Below are 27834 nucleotides of genomic sequence, written 5' to 3' on the forward strand. Positions count from 1 at the left end.
TTACACAGGTGTTGAAACACTGGTGGAGGTAAGACGTTAAAGGGGCATTGCACACTAAATTGACATTTCAAACTCATTAAATAGATCAGAATCCCAATTACTAGCTTTGTGTGTTCCTTCTATCTCAGAAAATTAATATAATTGCAAATTTGGAAATACGTTTATTGAGGTAGCGGAAAATCTTACGTACTGTTAGGTGCCTTTTGAAGGTCACTTACCATACAAGCAGCCTGAACAGCTTCTGATACGTTGGCTGCATTTGGCTCACACCAAAAAACATGGCACTCAAAATGCTGGTTTCCTGTATCCATAATGAAGGCGAATGTGTGAACATCCTTGCCGACTCCCATGAAGGACAGGAACCGTACACGACATTCCACCATGATTTCCTCTTCATTCTGGTTATGAATAAAACGAATGTGCATTACTACGGGGTATTTTACAGAACTTTACTACCAACTTTAGGTTGAATAAACAGGGAGGGAACACTGATGCAGTACTGTGGAGTTCCTTTTATCTATCTACGTATACCCGGTGTCCAAAGGCCTGTGCTGGATCTCTCCTCGGCTATCAGCAGAACACAAGGGCTTTGAGCATCACCACTGAGCACCTTGTGCATCTTTAAGTACTGCATGTTTAAAACTGATGTAGTAATTTTGTGAAGAATGCATGGCTATTGTGACTTCAAAAGATATTCCCCTATCACTCGTGTATAGAAATGTTGCTTTAGCATGTCATCAACAGATGTAGATAAAAGGACGGGATGTGAAACAAATTGTAGTATTACCTTTGGCTTCAATACCAAGAATAAAGTTGGATTGCTGCTTAGGGCTTATCCTGCAATATTTTAGGCTCAAAACTTCTAGAAAGGATAACACTGAATTTAAGTATCTAATGAATACTTATAATTTATATTTCTGAGAATATGCTTGGAATGGTAAATAAAGCCAAAGCTGAAACAAGCAGTAACAGCCTCTATAAAACACATATGTGTGCAGACTCACAGCCCTGGAAAGAAATAAAATGTAAAGTAAGTAAATTAATTCTAGTAAAAACGAACACTTTCTTCTAGAGCTTGTATGTTCCTGGCTTTCAACACTCATGTTAAATATGTTTTAAACAAGACAGTCTGCCTTACTCTTTCATTGATGACTGTGACAGTAGCGTCGGCAACATTCATGGTAACTGGCATCCAGTCCTCCTGGCTAGAGGAAGCCATCAGACTTTCAATAGCACTGTTCAGAGTATCCATCCCTGAAACAGAAGAAAATGCATGTAAGTGAACAGTAACAATTCTATTTGCACACAGGAGTACAGAAAACACATTGTTTTGGAATCATTAAAAAGAATTTGATGATGGGTTGTGAAGTTAGTTTTCTTCATCTGAAAAAGCAAAACAGGTGCCTCTGGCTTAGAAAAAAATGGGATAGCATCGTATTTAGCTGCTGCACCGTCTTAGTTCTCTAAGGCCCTTCTCATTAGTAGCAGAGCTCATATTCAGAGAAAGCAGTATAAAGAAAATGCTTTCTTAGCAGCTCCCAAAATACCCTGGTTGCAAAACACACATTTACATGAAGTGTTGAACACTAAGACGTCTTCAAGTCTGGCTGTTATGACTGACGTTCAAGAAGTGCTACCCTTTGAAAATCATGCATTTACACTTGGCGAGCCAGAATCCAGTCCTTAGAGTTTATGGAAGTTACCTTTGAAGTCAGAAGTCACAGTGGTACATACCCACAGGTTTAGCTACAGGCAGCATGCCCAGGTACTGGACGTGGAACTTCTGCACCAGTTCTGTCTTTGGTGTTGGGAAATCTACTGCATGGGAACAAAGATAGATTTCTGTTTATCACTACTCACGGCTGGGAAAAAGACTTTTATTTCATCAATAACATAAAATAGTTTACCTAGTCATTATACTCTGCAGATATTGTATTGATTAAAACAAATCGACACTTCCTCTGACAAGAATAATGACAAATAATTTCTAAGAGAATTAGAATGTTGCATCATCTAATTCTTCACTTCAATTCTTCTTCATTTACGCTAAAAATAGGGTCACATTGTATTGCTGACACATTAAAAAAAAACAACAAGGAATATAAATGAACATGCCTCTGAGATATACAGACCTGAGTTTCATTGCATAACCATGTAAAGTCTGGAAACTGTTTTAATACCATCCCTGTTAATGTGTTAAGCACAGGCTACAAGTAATCAATACTTCTGCCTGAGCAGAAAATTACACATGTTGATGGATTAAGGGTAAGCTCTTTAGTATGAACTGGTGGATCTAAAAGCATGTATTTTCTTGTAAGCTCGCACATAGTACATTTGTTCTCTGGGAATACTTTCAAAACAGCAGCTATTCAGCTAGAACCAACAAAGGCATGCAAAGGCAACTTGCTTTTACCATGCAGTAGAGTGTGTAAAGAAGACCCTTAGGTTGGATGGCAACCCACTTGCACCTCTTGCCTTGGAAGCTGCTAAAATTGGTGATAAAACCTAGGGGGAGGAGTCCTACAGCTCCTCTGAATCTATGTGGTTAACTGGAGCGTAGTCTGCTCTTAGGGCATATTTGGCCAATTTGTGCAGTCTAAAGTCAGGAGTATTTTGATGTGAGCAGGATATACGTGCAAGTAGCCATAAGTAAGATTTTGTGTTTGCAAAATTCCTATTTTGGAATGCACAAGCTGTCATGACTGCATTACTATAAACATGACCAAGAATTAGAAATGTTTCATACAATACCAGCTTACCAGATTCAGTAGTTAAAAGAGGATTACACTCCCAAACTCTCCACCCATTTTGGTCAAAAGCAGCAGCAGAAATGAAACATATCTAAAATACCACAATCCCAAGGATTTGAGCTGTAATGTATAGTACCTTGCAGAGGAACATCAAGGGTGACATTACTCCTCTCTTGTAGTGAGCTGCAAGCCATAGCTTTAGCATTCTTCCGTTCAGCCATAATCTGAGTAAGACAGTGATAACGTGACATTTTTTCAAAAATGTAGTGCAGTAGTATCTCCAAGTATAACTTTACTCCTATTACAACCCTCATTCCAGAAATTAGTCAGGAATTACATAACGAAACAGGTTATACTTTGTAAAGAACTTTAATTTGCTGCCAGTTTATTCACCATTCTTTATCTACATTACGAGCCTAAGAGACGCCCAAGCCTAGGTGAGAGACAAATGGAAGAGGAAAATAAATAAATTAAAAAAAACACAGCCATTTTTATCAACAGAAAAATTGCAGGGAGGAGTAACAAAGCAAGAAATATAAATATTTAATGTACAAAGAAGTGTGTTCATTATTTATGTTCCTCTGATCTATCTTCTGCTACGTGTCATTTTTTCCTCCATTTTTATGTTTCTTCCGGAATTAAAAATCCCACGCAAAATGCAACGTGTTCCTCCCCAAAATGTACAATACTAGCACTAGACGAAAACACTTCAAAATAGGCACTTTGGATGATTATTCCCTAAAAATGTGTGACTGAGGAGGGACCCAGGGAAGCTAAAGGAGGTTTTCCAAAGCTCATGTATGAAACATTTTTATCTACTTCTTCACACTGATGACTATCAATTGTAATTAAGCTACAGAGATAACTAGTGTTCCAGCAGACAACGCTTGGTCTGAAGATACTTCTGGCAAACTTCTTTCTTTTTTTTCCTTCTAGGTTTCATATTTGGAAGTATTTTCTGTTACAGGGACATATGACAGTACTTCCCCCGAGGATGAAAAATGATATGCACTAGCTTAGGGATAAGCCCTGACTCAGCAAAGGGGTCCGGTGTGCCAGAGAGCACATGCCAAGAGCTGGCTGAATCAGGGTTATACCTATTGCTGAACTACGAAGGAACAGGCTCTTCCTAACAGCACAACCCTATTTCATTCCATGTTACACTTAGCTATGGCTGAAAACGCTCAGTTGCTCTCTGATCCCAAATTATTGCTGGGAGTTTCATGCCACAATTACACACGTGACAGCTCTGCTGCCTTGCTGACAGCACAGATACCCCTGTGTATAGCCGCCGTGGCATTTCCTAGATGCTGCGCTGGCTGGGTAGAAGCAGCTGTGGCAGGGCCCACATAGCACGTTTTTCCCTGCTAGACTTGCTAGAAACACCTGCGAGAACTGAGAGCTGGAGGACGAGGGACACAGCAGGTCCAGGCTTCGCCAGCCTCAGCCCCTGTGGCTAGGGAGCCGAGCGTGTCCCCGGGCAGCTTTGCACAAGGACAACCTTCTGCTGCTGCCTCGGGCAAACCCTGCTGCCAGGAAGGTCACAGTAATAAATACAGGGTAAATTTGCACTTTGTTGGTGTGAAACATCACGAATTCAGTAGCCCTGTCTGCAGTGTTGTAAAAATTAAACATTTTTAGACTATACAGCTGGCTACAGAGAGGAACTTGACATCTCTGACCTTCACTCACTAACATGAACACAAAATGTAAAAAGGAAACAAGCACAGGCATAAAATAAATCAGCAGAATTTTAAAACCCAAGGGTTTAATAATGAGCTTTTCTGGAAGAGCTGTGACTCATGAGGAGGACAAGTTACACAGGGAGAACTGATCGTGTTCTTCTGTCCCCACTGTCCCCTCTTCCTCTGGTGCAATGTGACATGTTTTAACAAAAACCAGAATGAACAGTGTAATATTTTTAAAAAAGCAAATATAGTCTCAAGTTCACCACAGCTCAGTAAGAGAATTCAAAATAGTTTCAAGCAGTCTGTTTTAAGTTTCTTGCTATAAAGCCTTTCAAACAGATTTTCCTGCTGTAAAGGATGTGCTGCCTTAACACTGCATGAAATGACCGTACAGGGGACACTCATGAGCTGACCATTCATGAAAACCAAAATTAATAACCAGGGAATGGCGACAGATATGTAGGGTGAAAGGACAGAAAAGAACAGTCCTCTCCAGCATTACAGACTGAACTACTACAGGTACCAAGATCCTTCATTTATTTGTAACTACAGTAGCTTAACTCCTTCCATCTCACTGTTTTTTTTTAATTGGGCACTATCATGTTAGCAACTGTTTTCATGCTTGAAGATTACCATTCAAACAAGGTCTGATACGAAGTTTCATATCACATTTCACTGTCATTGAAACTGCATGTTCTTTTTCCATTTTGAACCCAGATCTTTATGCTCACCCTCCCACCATGCCCATTCGTGTCCTTTCCTTTAGCAATTCTCTACACCATTTCCTATTGCCAGAGAGAAAAAATAAACCAACGGTGCGTAAGATCACTGATCATGCATTGTGCTCAGGGATCTCCCAGCAGACTAATGCAGCTGCCTTTAAATCTACTTGCCTTTGAACAGATTTCGTGTAAACTTGTGGCGATGGCTTTTGCTGGTGTGTCACATCGAAACACATGACATTTCAGAATTCTTGTGTCCTTGTCTCTTGCCACATAAGCAAAGTCTCTGCACAGACAAAACGAATTAACACGTTAGAAACAGTAGTACCTGCAAAACAGTAAATCCTGCTTTAATTTAACAAGTGTTACGTCTCAGCTGCCAGACAATAAAGCATGCCTTAGACAAAGCAAATCTACAAAATTAATAAACTGCATACCCTAAAACATAGCTAAGGTTTGATGCTTAACCTATACAATTAAACAGCTCGTTACAGTTTCATAACACTGGCGATTCATTGAACTTACAACCTGTAATTCCAACTGCATTTGTAAATACACCAAAAAAATTTACTCAAATATTTTATTGAAGACAAAGGAGAGGAGAGAACTGCAGAATAAGACAAAAAAGAAAACATGCGAAGCTCTTAAATGATAGAAAAGCTGAGAAACAGCATACAGCATTAGGTAGAGAACAATGTATTTCAAAGGACTGTAAAAAGTGTTTAAAATATGCAGATAATAATTAGAGATCTGGTTGCATAAGGGAGATGTGAACCTGCTGAGCTTTGCTCACATTAATTGGCCTAAATTTCTGACCTTCTTTTTTCAAAAGTTAAATAAGGATGCCCTACAAAAGAGATAATTTGCACTGTACCAACCAGTCACCACAAGTTGAGTGCAGACACTGCACTCTCTGGTTTTGCACCTCTGCCTTTTCATGTCCTCTGAGCAGCCACCACCCCATCCTACTTTGGGACCCTTGTACTGTCTGCAGATTTCTTTGTGACTCTGCTTCTCTAGCAGAGTGGTGGTGAGTTGCTAACTGGAATTAGAACTGACCAGGGAAGCAGAAGCCCCCAGCAGCCTGCTACACCCGAAGCCCCTTTCACTGCCTTTCCTCTTTACATGTAACCAATTGCCAGCAATACCCTAACTGTTGAAGAAATTGGAGGGATATCCCATGTGGACAAAAAGAACCATAACGTCCCCCTTCCCTCCTAAACCATGTGATTTGTATATAGGAATATTTCAAAAAATATGTAAAGTCTGTAAATATCCCTAGCAGGGTTCAACTTAGCATGGATTGCCAAGTTCTTCATTCACTGTAGAAGCTAATTGAGTTGAAGATGTTTGTCCTGAAGTCACTGTGGAAAACCAGAGACTGTGGTTTAGTCCAGTGTAATAGTCCAGGAAGGTGCTGTCTATTAAGGAGGATGCCTGGAGGTTTCCTAGCTCCAGCTTCATGCTTGAGTACTTCAGCCACAATCCGCAAGAGCCTCCCAGCAACTTCTTCCCTTGCACTGCACTGCAAGCTCACTGAGGCATTGAGTGTCCTGGAAAAAGATGGTGCTTCTTTGCTTCTCCGCACGTGTGCCAAGCCTTGCTTTAAAAGGGCTTCCTTCCTCCTAGCTGAATGGTTCAAAAGCAAAATGAAGATTCCCAGCTGGAATCACACACACGCCAAACTTGCTGGCAGTGACCATCGCTGCAGGCTAACAAAGATGCAGAGACAGGGAGCCTGCTGCACACACCTCACTGCTGGAACAAGCCTGTTCTTTCAGAGGGCAGATGTAAGAGCTGAAACCAGTGCTCACATTAACTTAAACAGCACTGAAAGTCATCTGTGGTACCATTAGTTGCATGGCTATTTATTACCATTTATGAGCATTAACCTCAAATCAGTAATACTCCTTTGAGGACACGTAAATGAGTGATTTATGTGTTCCTTAACAAGACGATCCCAGGAGCAGTAGCCTGTGCTGTTTTGCTGAATTGCTCATGCTGTGCAACCCACTTAACGAAGCAGCAACCTGCCCAGCCCCTGGAGCACTGTGCGGTACCAGGATTAGACAAAGCCATCACCTCTGAGGGGCTGCACAAACACAGATGATAACTCGCACCTTCTGGTAGCCAGAAAGCTATCGGAAACATATTGTTATTAAAAAACAAGATGGGGCAAAGCCACCAAAGCAAGTCACAGGGGCTTGGAAGATGTAGTGCACTGCCAGCAACTCAAGTTTTAACAGCCTCAGAGACTGACTGTGACTGCCACAACCAACTACACAGGACACCAGGACAGGCAGGGCTCTGGCTCTGTGCCACCCAGCCCTTATGGGTTTTGCTGACCAGCCCCCATAGCCACGTGAAATCTCACCCTGCAGCGAGATTCCCTGAGGCCTAGAATCAGATGTGAGGATTTCAGGCCTTAAGGGAGTCTGTAAAGTTAACACTACATGCATTTAGCCAGCACCTCACCTCCCTGTGAAACGCTCCAAGGATTGTAGAGATAAAAATGAGTTGAATGATGAAAATGGTGTTAAAGACTGAGTTCTGTCAGGATCAAAGACAAGATTTCAGTCACGATTAAACAACACTCACAACTATGCCCTGTAAGTTGGAAACACCTTAGGCGAGAGTATTTTCAGCAGGCCTTTAAAGGGAGAGGCATGGACTCAGGGCAGCCCGCTGAGCCTCACTTCTCTCACAAGCATAAATTCAGTTTTCTGACCAAAGGAGAGCCATGTGGAAGGAGGACAGCACTGGCACTTAATGAGCATGCCTGCTTTTCAGGCAGAGGCGACATTCCTCTGTCCCTGCAGGCCTAACAGCAGCCAAGGGACCAAGTCACCATAGTCATGGCGAGGGGCCCACCTCCCTCTCTGCTCCTGTTGTCCCTGTTAGAGGAGGATGACAGCAGTCCTGATGAGAGCTCTGCACTTGCCAAAGGGCAAATACTGCCCACAAAAATGTTCCTTTTAGTCAAAACGCATCGCTTTCATTTTCTGACAGAGCTGGTAGCAACCCCAGGTCACCTAACACTCTCCACCACGGATGTCTTGAAGAAGTGTTAATGCCTCTCTCCTGTTTGGCCTGTTAAGCCCCCTAAGCTGTGAGAAACATCTTTTCTTTGTCCTGTGAAATCTCACTCACACTCTGTCAACCTAAGGAAGTGCAAAAAGCAGCAGTTCCTGATGTGGGTACTGCCGGTGGGTGCTGGGATGGAGCTGCCAGGAGGGCCCTGGACCCCTCGGCTCAGGCAACGTGGCCTCAACACAAACACCTCTCACAAGCACCTCCTGACTCTGGCGTTTGGTCCTGCTGCTTCTGTAAATATTTCTGTGTGTAACAGCATGCATGTGCAAACAAGGCGGTATGAAATTACAGCACCGTTACAGCAGCGAATGAAACACCAGCTACTACATCAATTTTGACTGAGCTAATAAAGCCCGCAGAGCGGTGTTTCAGGCGCACACGCCAGTGTTTCACTTTAAGTACCTGAACAGCTTGAACAAAGTAAATCAGCTAATTACATATGGTAATTGTGAATATGCATAAACCTTTAGATGATCAGGGCCCACGTCTATAAATCTGCTGAGACAGAGGAGGAAATGTGAGTTCCTCGAAACTGGCGGCAGTGCATCATCCCCAGCCCTGCCAGCACCATCTGCTTTCAAGTCATCAATCAAAATTAGCTAGCAAGCCACCCTCTCCCATTTTGACAGCGTGCAAACAATACTTCCAATTTCCTTAATTCCTGAAGTCACCCCGATGCCACGCTCCCAGGAGCACCCCCACAGGGCAGGCCAGCAGCAGGCACCTGGAGAAGGCTGAGCAGGCTGGTGGCTCCTCCATCCCCAGCAGCAGCCTTGCTTCAGGCATTTCTGTGTGCAGGGACAACAAAGCTTTCCTGGCAAAGGGCATGGCTCTGAGCACTCCACAGCATCTGTCCCAGCATCATCAGTAACAGAATAAAACTTGGGAGAAGCCTTATTTCCTTACATAGGACCAGAAGGCAACTAACAATCTGCCCAGAGCCTCGAGTACCGAGCAAGCCCTAAGACTGCTCTCCGATGCTTCTTTTGCTTCAGGTCCCTTCTGGGTCGCTTACTCTTTCATTCTATGGCAGCTCACTTGAAGCTGATTAACATTTAAGTGAGATTTATGTGCAACCAGCCCCTTTGATAATGAAGAAGTGCCAAGTAACGTGTTTGTAATAGAAATTTATGGAAAAGGGCAAATGCCTCCTCTGACCGTTCTCCTGCCTTTACACCTTGCTGGGAGAACAAGGGAGAGAAGAAAATGAAAAGCCTTTATAAAACCCATCGCTGGATACAGATTACAGCACAGGATTAATAGATCACATCTCATCCAGCTGGAGTCTTACCCATCTCAAAAAGATGTGTGCACCTGTGAAATTTGTAGGCTTTGAACCACAGCTCCTGGTAAAATTCCCTTCAGCAAGGAGAACAGGGGAGTTTAATGGGAGAATAATGTATTTCATTGCAGCAAAAAGCTTTATATTTACTGAAAGTTTACAACACAAACACACCAGCTCTGTTGGTACAGGATTATAGAGAAGGAGACTGCATAGATTGGATTATGTTTTAATCACTTGCAAGTGTAGTACAAGATCCACCAGTATCTTTCAGGATACAGGAGCTGGGTGTAAATCAGTACTCTGGAAAAAAAGCCAGAAAACCAGAAAAGTAGGTGAGAAATTTATTTTGCTGCACAAGACTAATGGGCAAGACTGGCTCTGCTGAATAGTTAAAAAATACAGCAGAAATTTCTTAATTTTTCATAGAGTGCAGTGCTACCAAGAGACATTTTAAAAAGCGATTTAGAGAACTGCAAGGGCAATGTAAGGTGCTAAGTAGAAACGAATTTCATTTTTATTTGCTCTTTTACCCTCCTTAATTGTTGAATGTCTACAGTAATTGTCTGCAACTTAGATAGCCATACCTATTTAACACCTGGCTAGGCATCACTTAGATGCTTAACCCTGGATGAATATAATCACATTAAATGTGATTTATGCTAATGCTGTCCTGTCTGAGTGGCAGTCACGGCCATTTGCCATTATTACGCTGAAGTCCTAGAAGACATCCCAATTAGGTACGGCCTGAAAGAGCAGCACATCCTCCATTGCCTTCTCAATATAAATTTACTTTTCCAAAGGTGTGTAGAACTGCATTAACCCTTTTTTTTCTCTCGTTGTTTAATAATAATAATAATAATAAAGCCAACAGCCTAGTCTTGAACCCTGAAATTTTTACTTGTATCAATCAAAATTGAGTTGTGTCTATTTTAAACAACTGTGTTAAAATGATACCTGTGCAAAAAATTTAAATTGCTTTGCAGATTTATGTATTACAAACTGTAACAAGAATCCTCAGAGCAGAAAATGATATCCTCTGGGCTTGGCTTAAAATTCATTCCAATTCACCCAAAAGAGCCTACAGAAAATGACTGTTGATTTCTATGTCCTGATGCACACCACACACGCACCCATGAGTGTGGGGCCACAAAGCACAAGATCACGCTCATTAGGTTTTTCTGTGACACACAAATATTCCAGTATCACGAACCACAGAGACATTGAGGAGCAAGAAGCTGTGCAGTAATACATATGACAACAACTAGAAGGCTTCTGGATTAATGCTTTAAATCTTTTACCAAGACTGCTGTTTCACACAGGAGGAAGGGAAATGGTTTGTAACTGAAACAAGTGTGGGATGCTGCTCAGGCCAGTTGTTTTTAGCAGGCTCACATCAAGTAGTTTGCAATGTTGGGGAGAAAAATCCAAAGGCAAGAAACCAGAACTAGATGAAACAACATTCACACAAGCTGCAAAATCTCTTTGGAGAAGATTTACTGAGGACCTTTCAACTTGCATTTCACCTGCCAGATATCAGACACTGAATGAGACCATTGCTTTCCTTCCACTCCCTTCAAAGGAAACTCATAACCCTCTTCACCAATTAACTATCTCATCCACTGTGGAATAAAATCCTGCAGGAGAAGGAAAAAAAATCCCCACTCATGAGTCTTCTCCTTCCCATTTCCCCCAGACAGTCTCTCTGCATTTAACCACATATATTCCTCTCTAATCAATGATTAGAGTTGGAAAAATTGTGGGAGAAAAGGAATTTTCCCAAAGTTTCTGATAGTTGCTGGCAATCCTAAAAATGTACAAAAGCCGTGCAATTTCTCTTCACTCCAGCCTACAGAGCTCCTGTGCTGTTTGGCTGCTCCCCAGTTGCAACCTAGTATGGCAAGCTTCTCCACCATTACAGGCCCTGGGCATTCAGTTTTGGCCGAGGTAGTTAAGCAAGCAGAGACTTCTTATTTCAATACTAATACAACTTAAAAAAAAAAAAAAAAAAAAAAAAAAGAAAAAAATGGGGTTTCCTTGAAGCAAAACATCAGTTCTGCACTTATTAAATTCTCCTCAAAGGGTCTGGCGCAGACAGAGTGTAGCTTGTTTTTCTAATTCATGCATAAAATGTGCAGTGCAAATTATCCCCTGCTGGAAGGCTGAGTTCGCTTCGTTCCTTGATAACGTCACTCGCCAGCTCTCGAGGAGGAGCCGTGGCTACTTTGTGCGATACTCAGAGGCTTTCATCTGGCAGCCCTAAAACACACAGCCTGCCGCTTGCTCTTTGATGTCTTATCGTTGCCACTGTTCTGCGCCCTTCCAAGTCAGTTTGTTAAAACCCTCATGGAGCTGATATACGTCTGATACCCAGCTCGGCCCTCTGGAGCCCAGCGCTTCCAAGCCTGGAAGCATTTGCACGACTTTCACTCCATTTTCTTTCTGGCACATTGAACCACACAAAGCTGCAGAAGCTGTTCCCCAAGATGTGTTCCCACATCTCCAGGCTGGCTGCCACCTCCTCTCGGTCAGGGCTCCCCTTAGACTTACTGCCACTGCCTCCCCAGCCAGAGGATGGCTCTGAGATGTTACAAACCCTTCTCTTTTTACTACCAAGGGCTGCGGAGGACCAGAGATTTACATAAACAGAGCCGTGCCAAGGTGCAACGTTATATATGAGCTCTCCAGATCCCTCAGCTGTGCCAGCACAGGAGCAGCAACACACCTCGTAGAGCTACGATTCCTGTTCCATGCTGGTTTTCCTTCCCAACCTCACCTCACACTCAAACAGCTGAAGCACTGCCTTCATGGGCAAGGCGAGGAGGATTGCCTATCAGCTGTGCTCACCACCAAGGCTGCCCCAGAGACTCCATCTCATAGTGCTGGCAGCGTGCTGGTGAGGGCAAGCACCAGGGTGTCCATGCACCTCCACCAGAGCATGGAGGACCCCCATACCATGTGCCTGCAGGTGGCCACCAGTGTCCCACATTGGGCTCGGGGGGCAGGTGGGGCTCACTGCTGCTCTCCAGCTGCTGGATAGACAGGGCAGGCTGAGACGTCAAGCAGCAGTTCAGGCATCCCCTGGTTTTTAAAACAAATGTAAATGAAGACAGAACTTCAGGGGTAGATCCTACGAAAACCAGTGGAGACAATGACCGCTGACATTGTATTTTATCTTTCAAGGTGATTTTTTTTAATTGCTTTGCAGCGTTTATGAAATATGCATGGGCAGGGGGCTGCCTTCCGACCCCGCGCAGCGTGGCTCAGGGAAAGCACACAAATGAGGAAACTTGTCAGGCCCGCTGCAGCTGCTGCTTCCCTTTTGTAGCAACACAAACTGTTGGTTTAAGTCCTCGGGACGGCCGGTCTATCATATTTCATGGATGCTGTATTTCCTTAAAATAGATGAACGTGTTGTTATGCCTATGAACCACTGAATAGCCTTTGTGCAATCGATCCCGTAAATTTGATTTTAACAAATTAGTACTTAGACATTTCGGACAATGCTTCCGTCTTCCAGATCTAATTGGAAGATGTAGGCCGCTGTTTACAGGGAATATTTAACGATTTAATAAAGAAATACATCAAGTTGAGATGCTCAAAGCAGCGCTGCGCATTTAAGCGAAGACGGCAGACTCCACCAGAGCAGCTAATGTCTCCGCTGAGAATCGTTTTATAAGCGATGCTCACTGGTTCCCCTTGCTCTTTGTTATGCAGACAGAGAACACCGCAGTCATGCACAGACACTACCCCCGAATCTGCTTGCAGCACACTTCTGCCCGTGTTCGTCCGGGAGGATGCTGGCTTCCTGCACGCATGAAGCCTGCATTAGATTGCAAAGCCATCATCAGGAAAGTTCAAACATTTCCCTAGGCCAGCGCTGCCTGAAGAACTGATTAAAAACCAGCCAAGCCTGGAAAGCGTCCTCATTGTATTCCACAAAGCAAACCTGAGCAACCGCTTGCATCTCTAAACCACTCTTCCTCCACCCGGTCCCAGCATCAAGTCTTTGCAATTTAGAAGGGCAAACAAAACCCACATCTCATCCGTGGGATACGATTCCAGCAGCAGGAGACTTTGGCGTGGCTGCAGCCCTTGTGCTGCAAAGCACGGGACTACAATGCCTCGCTGTGTGCGCTCCCACACACGGGCAGCATTGTCCGGGGTCCCAAACGGTCCCTTTGTACGGCCGAACAAACCCAACGCACCGGTGAGAACTTTTCGTCCCGCTCAAAGGACGAGCGAGCAGCCCAGCTGCAACCAAAACGAATGCAAAAAATGGGAAATAAGGGATCAACATTTCCAGCTGCCACTATAATTAGCTCCTCTAGCCCCCTGCTCTTAACATCACACTTTTTAAAAATGAAAGATGGTATTTTAATATAACTTTTCTGCATTTCAGATTACAGAGAACAGCAATATCTACACCAGAAGCCAACATCACAACCCTCTGTATTGCATGGCTTTAAACTGTGCTAAAACTTGAGGGTCTGGGTCCTGGAAAAGAAAGAAATAGTCAATTCAACTCGGCAGTGCAGTTAATAGCAAGCTGAGAAGGTGACAGACACGTGAATTCACCTGGCTGAACTTTAGCTTCTGTAGGACAGTGTTCACAAGCAAACTGATACAAGCACTGTTTGGTGCATGCCAGGAGGATAAACAGAGAAAAATGGGAAAATGAAAATCATTTACCTCTCTCTGAATCCAGGAAAGCATGAAGAAAGAGAAAGAGCAAGTTAGAAAGCACTCACACAGACAGATCTCCAGCATACGATGAGACAGGGTGGCTGTAAAGTGCTGTACATTTCGTATTCACTACTTGTTTGTAGCACAGCGTATCCAAGTGTCCTGCAACTATTTCCTTCCAGTGCTTATTTTGGTCGAATCCTGTTGCTCTGAAGTTCGTATTTTTGGAAACATGCAATGAAGCCAACAGGCATCAGCTGAATTTAGAGAGGCAGCACAGACATATCAACACGGGGAGGTAATGAAGCTTAAAATACCACACACAAACAGGGGAAGTAGTACGCGGTAAGCAAAAATGGACTGACAAAGTGCACAAACCCTCCTTCTTCTAAAATAACTCTACTTAGAGCAGACACTGACAAAACAAACAATTGTTCAGGCTGTAAAAACCTTACAGTTGTTTAAACTGCAGGAGCATATAGATCTGCATGAGCACGTTGAGTGCCTTTTCCACAAGCTCCTGCTCTGAGGTCACTCGGGCTGCCCCAGAAGGCACACGCTGCAGAAGTCACAGCCTGGGGAACCGCCTCGCACAGGCACTGAGCTGACGGCAGGAGCACAAAATCCCTGCACGCCTTCATTCCTGAGGCACTCAGGACTGTGCAGACACCAACGCTTTGTATACCCCTTCCTAAAGATGGGCAGGACAGGGCCAGGACCATGTCCTTGTAGGGGTGCCACGTGCAGAAAGCAGCTGGTTTCACCTGACATTTCCACAAAGCTAGGTGGGTTGCTGCCTGCTTCTCCCCACCTCTCCCTGAGAGCAGGACAGAGCTTCCTGCGATACACAGTGCCACTACACAGATAACAACCTTAGCCTGTGGAGGTGGGAGCTGCTTTCTGCTCCTCCAGACACCAGTGAAAGCCAGGCTGAGGAGCCACATTCTGCAAAGCACAACTGTGTGTCCAGCTTTCCAACAGGTCCTCGCAAACAGTCTCCGTGGGCTATGCAGTCCTGCCCTCCACCCCCATGCACCACAGACCTCAGGTCTTTTAAGGACTCATCTGAGCAAGATTCATGCAAAGCACAAAAACTGTGGGACTCTACATCACCCTGGTTAGTTCTGCCTCTGAGAAACGAGTAGTGGAGTGGAAAAGTCACCCCGCGTACTTAAGGGTAGGATTAGAGACAGAACACGCTGAAGGGAAGGGATCCAATTCCCATTAGACATCTCACTTTAGCAAGCTTGTGAAGCTTACACGGGTATCTGTTGCTTAGAAATGGCTTAGTGAGTAGATCTGGAATAAACAGAGGCTTTCTAAGCCAGGTTTTAAGTAAATGTGCATATGGTTAACGAATGCGCCCATCCAACATGGGAGTGCGAGCACACATGGGTGCGTATGTCCAGAGCTGGAGGTTTAATTGCAGGATACGACTCCACGAGCCTTCTGCAAAGCTTGCTGTGGCACTTATATAATGTTTAAAGGAACTGTTGGATTTGATTTTAAAGCCACATTTTAAAAAGACGAGAAACACCCTTTAAATGTCATAGCCTGGAATTTAAAACTTCAGGCTTACAACAAGCACACAGAAGTCTGCTTCAGCAAGGACTTGAGACGAGCCAGTGGCAATACCTATGCAAAAAGGACCTCTACAGATCCCATCTTCTGCACCTGGCAAATCTCAAACCATAAAGCATGAAGTTCTACTAAGATTTCATATTCATGCCTTAGAAACAAAGCACACACATACGTGTCCTTTAAAGCTAATGTTTTATATCATAAATGAAGCATTCAGTACATCTGAGTACTGAAGCACAGTTTATCCTTGTTGTTTTTGCCTAAAGAACAAATCCATTTTACCAATGTAGTACCCAGATTGCTTGAGAAAAACAAATACACTCGATCTCCTTAGATAACCCAGAACAAAATTTGTTAAAAAACAAAAAGCTTGTCTGGTGCAGTTCCTAATGCTTGACCTTAAGAACTGTTGAAACTCTAGATGTTCTGATTCTCACCCTCCCTCACCTAAGTTTATTTCCATTATTTTACTCACTTCTGTCATCACAACGGCGAACACAGGTACCTGACAGAAGTAACATCCTTGACAAAAGGATTCTGACTTACTGCTTAGATCATGAACATCCCCCAGTTTTACCAGGACAGCACAGCAACATCCACAAATCCTAGTATGTTAACTCTCTCCCCAGATCAGTTTCTTCTCATTCCTTAATATTTTCTTTCTTCATGTGCAGGACCTGGTTTCTGATCTCTCTATTTAAGAACAAATCCAGGCTTCATTTTTCTCCTGGACTCATTCATTCCGTTTTGTGCAGAGGGCCAAGGTGCCAGTACAAAGAAAGGCAGCAACTCCTTGAGCTGCTGGCATACAGTTGCTGTTAGAACACAATGCAGCCCTGACCTATTTTCCTTGTCAAAAGAGTACAGAGGCTGCTCCTGAGAGGAGCTGATGACAAATTGCTCTATAAAGGCTTGATTCAGGCATTTAAATAATTGTTATGGTTACTTTTTGATCCTGTAATGGATTTTTTTTTCTATTTATAGACTCCTTCATCTTAGTATTACTGATTTCAGCATAAGCAGAGTAGTGGTGTGCCCTCCATTGTCCAAAACACTCCACAGCGTGGCTAGTGAAAGCAGCCAAGCTGGACACAAGATCCATATTTATGAACGTAGCAGACATTCCCAGAAATGGTACGGTGGAAGCACGGGCCGTAGTCTGGTTGTAAAGAAGAAATAATACGGGGTCCTCTGCTCTGCTTCTTTCCAGGTGGTGAACTTGGGAGTTCCCCCTTTTTGACATCCAGTGGTGACCCGTGGAGATGTCCTCAACCAAAACCCCACTCACACCTTCGCTCCAGCTCCACGGGCTTTCGGCTGGGCTGGAAAGGATTTCACCAGGCTGCCAGCATGCAATAGACTAAGAGGTTAAAAGTAGATCTCTGTACTGTGAATACTGAAAGCTTTTTGAGCACAGACAGCCCTGATTCTTTATCTCAACTTGAAAATACAAATAAAAAAAGAGTATGATTTGTACTTTCCAGGAGAATAGAGTCAATGTTTCCAAGCAGTATGCGCAGCAGAACAGGGATCATCATCTCCACGCGTTAATCACTGGCTTTATATGAAGTGGACATGGAGTGATTACCTCTCCCAACAAAGCTTTATATTGGAAAAATCTTCCAGCAATTCAGACACAATGTACTAGGGAATGGAAAAAAGAACTAGAAGAAGTTATGCCTTGGATCTAGCAGGTTTTGAATGTAGTACAGTTAAACACAAGCCATGACCTGCTGGTGCAGACTCTCGAAGGGAAATCTATTAATTTTCCCGTCACTGTGCAATATGCACTTGTACAGAACAAGCACACTGCAGCTGCAAGTGCAGACAAACAAAACAATAAAAAAACAAAACAAAACCAGAGAAGGAAATTCAGGAAGGTGAGAAAAACACAAGCAGTCAGGCTGCCGGACTTCCCCAGGCAGCGAATGGGGCTCCGGCTGTGGGATTCTCACACATCCAGCAGGGCTGCATTCCGCTTTTAATCAGTTAATTACAGCTTCCAAATTAATCCAGTAGCTCTTCACAGAGTGCCTTGTAATTAATGAATTAATTTCATACAGAAGACTACTTGCCTGTGTTCCTTTCATATTCCAGTAGCTCAAATACAGTTGAATCATTTACCTTTAAAATAAAAAAAGGAAAAAAAAAAAAAAAAGAACAAAATGCACCCCAAGGATAGAAAGCAGCCATGGAAAGTTTTCAGTTTCCTGGCAGATTTTATTGATGGCTCTAAGTGCCAGAAATGCCATGAGAGCAGCTGTGCAAGTTCCTCAGTGCAGCGCTCTATATATTCTTTTCCAAGCTGACTGAGTTAAAAGGGGTCAAGCCAGAGCCTGCCTATATTGGGAAGATGATACCTAGAAAATACTGCCAGGGCTGCTATGCAGCATTTGAGATTCATTTCTGAGGGGAAAAGGCCAAGTCCTGTGCGGAAAACAGCCTGTTACCTCCCAGCCTGCGGGGATGTGAGCAAGGAGCATCCCTGCCAGGGACAGCCCCCAGGGGATGCTTCCTCCCCGGAAAAGAGGTGATGATCTCTGCCAGGCCCATTTATTCTGGGTTGTTTTCTGACTTCTAAGCACATTGCAGTTATGCCAGGGTCGCCTACTTCCCCCAATCACCCCCCTTCATCCTCTCTCCTTTCACAGAGCGAACAGCACAATGTGTCCTTGTCCTCACCCCTGTCCCAGGAGTGCAGAAATGCATCAACCCACAGCCTCCGTGGAGTCTTCTACTTCAACAAAGCGGAGCCACTGTGCAATGGAAAATAAACCGCAGCGAGAAACTTGGCAGGTTTTGCTCTTGCTGGCACCTCTGGCAAGTTACTAAAGAAGCAGGGTAACGCTGCTCTGCTCGAGTAATGCTTTGATGGTCACTGCGCTGCACGTGAGAGCAAAGGAGCCTCCCTCCCTGTGCCCGGCAGGTGAATTTAAACACAGCCTGGCCACCTGGGTGTCTGACACACTCAGTTAACAGGGCGAAGAGGTTAGCATTTGACACATCTTCATTCCCGTAGCTTCCCCCAGAGTCTGGCTGACTGCAGCTCCCCCAGTTATCTTGTTTGAGCAGATCAGAAGGAAACCAGGCTGCCACATGTCGCCTACACCACGCGCAAGTGCAGGGGTCTGCCCTCTGACCTCCACAGCCCTGAGACATCTCCACGTGGGACTACACAAGGCACAATCCGCTCTGGCCATCTCTCAGAGATAATGACTAACTGAATTTTCTTTGCTTTCAATTACTGGAAGATTTTATTTCCAGGCACATTTTACTTGGTTAAAAACACTGATGCGTGGCACCTTATTTACAGCTGTAAGTCCCCGCCCAGGTGTACCCTCTGAGGCCCTGCTCTGGTTTTCTAATTTGTAATTACAAAGTGTAGGAGCACTTTATGCAGCAAAATGTTTACGTAGAATGTACTTACACCTCAATATCATAACATGATCAAATAAACGACCTTCATTTCCATGCAGCTGAAGTCCCTCTGTTGCTTAGAGGGTGATTATGTTCTTCCGCCTATGTATGCCATTAGAAAAATATATTTGTTTTCGCTGAATGTAAAATGTAAAAGCTTACAGTATTCTAAGGGTTCAGTAGCTCCTTAACCTTTTTTTTTTTTTTTTTTTTTTTTTTTTTTGTAAATGATCCTTAGGCTTTCTGTCTTCCAAAAAGTATCAGACTATTCCAACAAGCTGTGGCCTTGTGTTTCTGGGCCCCTCTGACCACCAGCACGGAGACTGAGCTGAAGCACAGCCCAGCCCTACAGCAGAAAGTCCCTGTTCACCGTGGGCCAGATTGTGCCATCAATTTTTAAGCAATTCACTACTGGTAGCAAAGAAGGTTTCTGCTTAAAAATTGATGGCTTGATCTAGCCTTCTGCTGCTAATCATATATTATGAAGACTGCAATAACCTAGTCGGGTTCTATTTTTAAAAGAAAAAGAAAATACGAGGCAGCTTGCCACGTCAAATGAACCCACGCTTTGTAATGGTTGAACCCTGCTCTTAAGAACAGAGGCTCTGAATCTGAAGTCCCACTGATGGTTTGGGTACTAGACATCACATTGGCATCTGACAGGCAAGATGGGTCCTTGTTACAAGCCCAGACCAAAAATAAGCACGGAGCAACCCCAGGTTACTTCACCACATCTTCAGGGCTTCCCTCACCTGTGCACAGCGACTGACGCCCTGAGATGAAAGAGATGCTGCCCTTACAGACCCCTGCAGCTCACGGCCACCCCAGGCACTCGCTCACCTGATGTAAGCCTACATTGAAGGGCTTTCCTTACCCGCTGCAGACCACTGCTTTCCCTCTCCTTGGGAAACGTTATGCTTGGCTTGTTAGGAACCTGGCAGCATGAAAAGAACTTTGAACAGCAGGTCAGTGTTCCCAGTGATTCTCTGTTTTAATTTTTTATAGAATTACTGAATTCAGCCAAAAAGATATTGCAGCACATCAGTTTGGAAACTTGATAAAACACATAGAGAAGAATTTAATATTAAATCAAAATACTGTAAGAAAAATGGGTATTTTTTTTTTTGGCAGACACCAAACCAAATGCAGTGACGTGCCACTTATTTTCTAAAACAAGGACATGAAGCTGAGCACTTATTACTGAATTGATATTCCCTGATTTAAGTTTTTGACCTGGATTAACTTCACCCAGAGAATGAGGGCATTTCAACCTATCTCAAAGTCCACTGGAGCAAAACCTGCACTCGATCGCTAATTAAAGGCCTAGAGAGCAGTTGAATCAATATTAGCGCTCCTATCAATTAGATCAGAGTGGTGTCCACAGTAACACAGACTTTTCACGTCATGAAACACAGGAAAGTCTGCATGGCAAACCACAATGGCCTGCTGCACAGGACACCCAACAGACTGTCCCAGTGCAGAGGCATCCAACAGACACGCCGCTTCCTCACCCAAAATACTAACTCACACCGTCTGTATTTCAGCTGAGTGGTGTTTAAAATAACTTCATACAGAGAGTCTTGAAACGATTTATATACATCCACTCTTGTAAAAGGGAAAACTAATCTGTACTTTAACAAATCTAACTTGCATTACATAATAAAGCCACACTATCTTTCTCTTTCTTCTAAATCCTCATGAAAATAAACAAGCCATTTTTTACTGAGAAATGCTCCAGGGCTAAATAACATCCTTCTCCTCACTCACAAGTTGTTATATTTACATTAACTGTGAGGCAACAGCTACACAACCGTAATTAAAGCCATGGTTTTAAGAGATTAAACAGTTCATATATTTCACTAATAAATATCAAGACTCCACAGTGTTCAGTATCCTTTAAGGAAGCAAAACCTACTGCCCAGAACAGGGAGAGAAACGAAGCTCTGTAAGGTGTGAGAGACCTAATTTAAGAGTGAAGCTGCTGAGTTTAAAGAAAAAGATTAATGTGCTTGTCTCTCTTCCCTCCCCTCTGCACCCAACGTAAAGAGGATTCAAAGCTATATATCAATTAACAAATCAATGAAATTTCTCCTGCTGCAAATTCTTTATGAATACAGATAGGATTAAGCAAGCCCAGAGACCTCAAGGCAATACATTACATTTAAATCACGAAGTTTCCTCGTCTGTCAAAAGAGCCATTAACCATTTCACTTCAACTACACATATTTTTACATGCCTGTATCCCTACACACAGCGTGACACTTCTGCCTGCAAAATGTTTAATTCTTTTGGACTGCCACAGATTGAATGATGCCCATTGACAATTATGGGCTGAAGGAAAAAAGCCCAGACTAGCTGGCTAGAAGTTATCTGGGAATGACACAAAAATCATTATGTACACACTGAATGTTTGAGTTAAAACAGAGAGGTTTCTTCTTTTTCAGTACACAAGGTTCTTGCTATTCACAACTACAGCACCTATTTGCCCATTAATGCAACATTAGCAGTGAAAACAAATCATGATTATCCTCTACAGACTCCAGCTGGTCAATATGCATCCAGTAACTGCAGCTGGCTCAGGAACAATTAATTTTGAACTGAATACAGACCCCCCAAGCCCCTTAAACATCAAGGTCCATTACTTACTGCTTACTGCTCAAATGAGCGCATCTGAAGGGAGAGCAGCATCAAACACTCACCGCTTTCCACACAGCCCAGCATTTCTGCTACAGCGCTCTCCCAAAGGCTGTTAAGCGGCAGCTCTTGGAGAAAAGAGATCTGACTTGCCTTTGTCACACCAGGAGCCGCAATTTGCCTCGCAGGCATCCACACAGAGGCTTTAGGCTAATGGACCACGGCTTTGAAAATACAGCTAGAGACAAAGGCTCCTACCAACATGAGACTGTTGTCTGTGAGGGGGTGGGGATAGGGCTGGGGCATGAGGATTTTTCCTGCCACTTTCTAAGTTTCTTACCTTGTTCTTGCAGCGAGCAGGAGTGTAACTCCAGGCAGGTGGCACGCCAACACCCAACGCAACGCTCTGCCCGCAGCGTGCGTCCCGGCACCAGACGATGCACGCCACGCACAGGCTCTCCATCAGTGGGGGCTGACTGCCCCCGAGCACAGCAGCTCATTCATTTTGCAGCGAGCATCACACACCACACAGGCTCCCCCTCTCCTGACAGACTGGGCGCGCTTCTGTTCGCCTGCTCCAGCTGCGAGCCGGCGGCGCTTCCCCCAAAGGGCTCTGCTCTTCTTCTCCCTTCCCGTTGGCTTTACCATGGGCTCCGAGTGGCTGGAGAAGCCCCTTTCCTCCCCCTGCGCCACGTTTCCAGCCCGTGAACTTGCCAGGCGATGTGCTCTGACAGCAGAGATCTTCTGTGGGATGCTGAGGTGTGCAGGGACTCTTCCCCCGCAGTTTCCCCGACCCCGTGCAGCGTGTTCACAACGTGACTGCAACCGGCTGCAACGGGGAAAGTCTCTTGAACAGGCTGCCGAGATGTACTGCCAAACCAGAGGAGTCAGGCAGAAGTACAACCGTGTTTACTCCAGTGGAATTACACCTGCTCATGCTCAGAGTCAGATTGATCCCTGAGCCGTAAAAACAAACACGCCAAATAATTTGATTTCCCGAACTGCCACATGCGGCAATAGGAAATCTAATTTAGAGGGGCTGCTTTGCTCTAAAGGTGACAGGAAAACCAGCCTCCTGCAGCTCCCGTTTTTATTCTCTTTTGGGAAACCTCAGAGAGAAAAGTGGGTGCGTCTGGGTGCTGGGGGGACGAATGGCTGAACACGAGTGCCAGCAGGGCAAGGAACACAACCAGGGGTGTTCCCCCCCGCAGATAGAAGGGTGAAAAGCATCCAAGGATGGCTTGCTGGCAGGTGCTTCTTCCAGCCACCCGGATCTTTCTGGAGCAGGATGTTTGTTCACAGCCTAAAAATACCCTGAGAGTCTACAGAGGTTCCTTCCTTCCTTCCTGTGTGCCATCAACAAGGTTTGGCAGGCTGACTTATGCAACCTGTGCCATCCCGAAAGCTTTCTGTTGATTTCCATGGGAATAACACGTTGGAATTTAATAAACAAAGCTGTCAATGCTGCCTACGAAGAAACAGATCCAGCGCTTTCTTTCTTGGACGTGCTGGATGCCCAGCACTAGCAAGAATTCAAGACCATATAATAATGTTGACTCTTTCAGCATAGCTCATTTAAGCTTGAAAATGACGACAATTAACCTGACAGCGATGAGAACTGCCCTCTCTCTCTGCTGCTGTTCCCCTCCTTCACTCTCAGCAAGTACAGCACTTACAGGCCATGGTGGTTTTCCAGCTGGCCAAACGACAGCGCTTGTGAGAACAACGTTAGACACCAACTTGAAAGGCTCCTAAGGAGAGAAGCCAAACTTTGCTGTTTTAATATGCTGAAACAGTTTGTGGGAGAGAACCACTGTTCCTTGAACACTGGAAATGTGTAAAAATTAGCCTAATGAAACATCCCAGGTTTCAACTTTCTAGCTGGCTATCCAGTAAATGAACTGGGACCGAATTCTAATCCCTTGTTGGTTTTGTTATTTTGGTACACGATACTTGTGGTCTGTGCACCTTTCAGTAAAGATATGGCTGGGTAGGAGCATGCTGGCTCCACTACTGAGCCCTGCTGTCAGCCTTTCAGCTTCCCTTCCCCTACCCCACGCTCTCTGCTCTACGTTTGTGCCTTCTAGTTACAGAAAGAGCAATGGGTTTACCTCTGCCGTCAGCAAGAGGAAAATCTCCCAGGGCTTGGCCAGCCGGCAGTTCCCAAAAATGAGAAAGCAATTTGGGCCCAGCATCTTCCATTTTGTGCACATACAACTTGCTTAGGAACCACAGCCATAATTCATACTCACAGCTCTGGCAAAACTTAACTTTGCCAGTCCTCAGCCCAACCCAAAATTGTGCAGTGGCTAACCTTGGACATGCATTTAAAATTCTGTATACAGGCTATATCTAGGGAGCTATCACAAACACTTCTAGCACAAACTGCACCAAGTCCAGTTCCCCAGTGCCAGCCAGAGGTGGGAGCTCACACCCGAACCCCTCATCAGGAAGCGGGAGGGCTGTCAGTGGTGCACTTTCCCTACAGGCAGCAGAAAAATTGAGCTTGCAGGACAAAATGGGCCAACATGTTCCCCACTGCCAAGCCCTGACAAGGTGAACACTTCCCAGGAGAGCTCTCAGCACCCAACAAGTTCAACTCCTGCACTGATAGATGTGCTGAATTCAAGGCAGCAGGGATGTTTTGGGGCCTGCCTGGTATGTGAACTCAACACATGTCGTTCCAGCCTCTCCCAGCTATCACGTGCCCCCTTTCCTGGGTCTCCAGCTGGGTTATATATCCCCAGGCTGCTCTGTTCCTCACTGCAGATAAGGTTCAGCCAAGCTAACAGTGAGGGAATGGATATTTAACAGGGAAGAATCTGGGCAGGTCTCCATGCACTTGGTGCTGAGCCCAGCTCCCCGGTTAAACTGGCAGAGAACAGCAGGGCAACCGAGCAAACGAACCTAGCTTATGCTGTAGGCTCGGGGATGGGAGCACATCCTCCCCAGATTCATCAAATATTCCTCTTGCACAGCCAGAAGCTGATTTAACTCGGAGCAAAACACCACACATCCCAACACACAGCCCTGTAATGCCAGCAGAGCCGTGGCTGGGCTACAGAAAGGTGAACACCACCAGCAGCCGAGTGTGGTGGTTTTACCGTGCTGGGCAGCTAAACCCCACAACCGCTCTCTCACTCCCCCTCCTTTAGATAAGGAGGGGGAGAAGTAAAGCAAAGAACAACTCACGGGTTGAGATAAGGATAATTTAATTAAAGGGAAATAATTATAATAATTAAATAAAGACTACCATGAACTAAACAATTTAACTAAGGGGAAATAAAAGGGAAAGGGGAAAAAGGGAGGAAAACAAACAAACAAAATAAATGAAAGCTATATGGAAGTGCAGAGGAAAGAAATTACTCTCTACTTCCCACAAATGAGCGATGATTGACCACGTCCTTGAAGCAAGGCCTCAACGCACGCAGCCGGTGTTCGAGAGGAGGACCGACGTCTTCTCAACGAGAGCCCACCCCTCCCCTCTTCTTCCTGTTTCCACCTTTTATTGCTGAGTGTGACACCACATGGTATGGAATATCCCTTTGATTGGTTTAGGTCAGCTGCCCTAGTGATGTTTCTCTCCTCACTTTTTTGCCCACCCCCTAGGAGGGTTAGAGAAAGGCCCAATGCTGTGCCACTGCTGCTCAGCAGTAGACACAACACTGGTGTGATAACACTGCTGTTCCAGCTACAAGTACAGAGTACGGCACTGAATGGGCTGCTGCTGGGAAAGTTAACATTCCAGCCAGACCCAGTACACCGAGATCCTCGCTGCACCCACCCTGGAGGTACTGGCAGATCTTCAGAAGACTGTGGATTGAAGAAGTGGATTTGGGGAGTGTTGCTGAAACACACAGCTGCAAATCCAAAGCATGGTGGATCTGGAGTCCCATTCTTGCACATCCTCTCTATCTAGTTTCATCACAAATTATCAAGAAGCCACAGCACTGCCAAATCTTCTGATTTATCTGAAATTTCATATTATTTTCAAAAAGAGCAGGGAGAAAGTGAGGGAACATTTCATAAAGTTTAAATCCTGGATTCGGACAGGGATCTAAGAATCTCCATACACACTGCAGAACACACTTCCAGCATCTGTGGATGGGTGAGGGAAGTTTGAAATCCTACCTTTACCCCTAAAGGTTCTAATGTGACAAAATGATTACCATTTCTGAACGCCTCAGTTGGCAATATCCCATAAGGGCTTTGTTTGCTTTTTTACACTCAGCCCCCTGAAGCCATGTACGTACTTCAGAAATGAATAGAGGCCACGAGCAAGCGTTCAGTTTGCTTTGCCTAATTCATCTCATTATGCTGCTGTTGGAAGTTGAGCGATAGCAGAGATTAAAAGCAATTTTCCTAATTAAATACACACGGTGCCAAAAAAAAAATCTTTCTTAGTGCATCTGTTCTTGTGGGTTTGGGTACTTTTTATATCAAATGTGTATCTACATTTTGGAGACATACACGTAAGGTTTATTTAGACTCTTCAGACTGCACCAAAAGGAACAGGCAGAAGATAAAACTTCTCAAGCAATAAAGGCTGATGATACACAGCTACAAAGCAAAAGCAATTCAATATATCCATAGCTAACTGACCTAGACCTGCTATTGGCTTGCCCAAAGACCTACACCATTAAGAGACTGTCTGCAAATGCAGAGGAAAGGCCATAAGGACCCAGGTAGACCCTTCCAGTTGGAGCTACTGAAAAATTATTCCTCAAGTAATCTACAATTCCTCTTTATGCATCTTCTTGCCAAACACAGCATCACCCCAAACACGGCCGTGTATCAGTAACAGGCATCCCAGAACAAAGGCAAGCTCAATATCACAGGAGCTTGGCTAAAACAGAAAAAATCACTGACTTCAGCCACGATAAACATAAAGTCAGCAGGATACCAGGTCAGGTACTGATGCCAGCCATCCTTCCTGACCTTGCAGACCTCAAACTCCTTTGTACTCTTTTTAAGATTCATCGTTTGCTCCTTTTTTTTTCACCAGTTATTTTCGGCTATTACAAGAACCACCCTAGCCCTGCTGGGGAATAACAGCTGAACTATCCTGCTGCTCCCCGAGGTCTTACACGATTGTACTCAGCAATGCCCAGGGTTTCCAGCCCTGCACCTGTAAGTTATGGACTAACCCAACCCATGCTGAAGGTAATGAAAGACTTCCCATTAATTAAAAGGGGAATTTGGTCAGACCCAGAGGGCACAAGAGCCTACTTCTAGCCAGCTTTGAAATTTGTCACAGTGCAGAAAGGAGAACTTCAAGCAATAAATTTTAGAGGCAATTGAGTTCTGTATTTAATGCATCATTCAAATTATAAATTTAACTTATTTTTACAGCATTAAGTTGAATTAAGATGAATAGCATTTATGTGAGATATGAAAGATATAATGCACAGATTTTTCAGTGTCATCAAATTTTCAGTGTCATCAAGCACAAGTTTCTTCCTGCAAAACCACAGACGTTCACGTAACACTAAACACAAAACCAAGTCAGTCAGTAAAAAAAATACTAAACGTTTAAGACACGTGAAGCATCTGTTGAAAAAAATCTTTCAGTTTACTCAAATTAGTGTTTAAGTTTCTGCTAATCAATTTGCACATATCAAAGAGACTTCAGCAGGCTACCTATCTCCATGGCCGGAGGGCGAATTGTGCTGAACACCACAGCCAAACAAAGGCCCTTCCCCTGTGGAGCCAACATCAGGAACCAAGCCAACGCATCGCTCGCAGAATTATGAGCCTGGAGTGAAAACGGTTTCTAAGCACACGTAATGGTTAAGGCTGTACATGCTCTGATTTCCATAAAGACATCCTGCATATAAATATTTGAATCTTAATCATCTAGTAGCGAACAGGGAAAGGGATCCCGAGGCAGACACAGCATTTAAATAATTGAAGTGGGGAGCCGAGAGCAAGCTCATCCCCTTGTGTTTTAGAGGCATGTTCCAAATGACTATAGCGGTGCA

At 44.3% G+C, this 27834-nt stretch overlaps 1 protein-coding gene across 21 annotated transcripts in view; it reads right to left on the reverse strand.

Annotated features, from left to right (window-relative positions):
* The window catches only part of APBB2 (amyloid beta precursor protein binding family B member 2), a 159618-nt gene that overhangs the window by 4191 nt on the left and 127593 nt on the right, over window positions 1-27834 (reverse strand). For 18 of the 21 annotated variants that reach the window (XM_084516510.1, XM_084516503.1, XM_084516506.1 and 15 more), the window contains 5 exons: window positions 5332-5446; window positions 2887-2974; window positions 1735-1818; window positions 1139-1254; window positions 219-398 (listed from right to left, as the gene is read on the reverse strand). In XM_084516510.1, coding sequence (XP_084372636.1) covers window positions 219-398; window positions 1139-1254; window positions 1735-1818; window positions 2887-2974; window positions 5332-5446 — 583 coding nt within the window. Of the gene's footprint in view, window positions 1-218; window positions 399-1138; window positions 1255-1734; window positions 1819-2886; window positions 2975-5331; window positions 5447-14227; window positions 14380-21865; window positions 21887-22193; window positions 22812-27834 lie in introns of those variants that run through there. The other 3 variants (XM_084516507.1, XM_084516508.1, XM_084516505.1) reach the window with 3 other exon arrangements.

Source organism: Aythya ferina, assembly GCF_964211825.1.
Source record: "Aythya ferina genome assembly, chromosome: 4".
Lineage (NCBI taxonomy): Eukaryota > Metazoa > Chordata > Aves > Anseriformes > Anatidae > Aythya > Aythya ferina.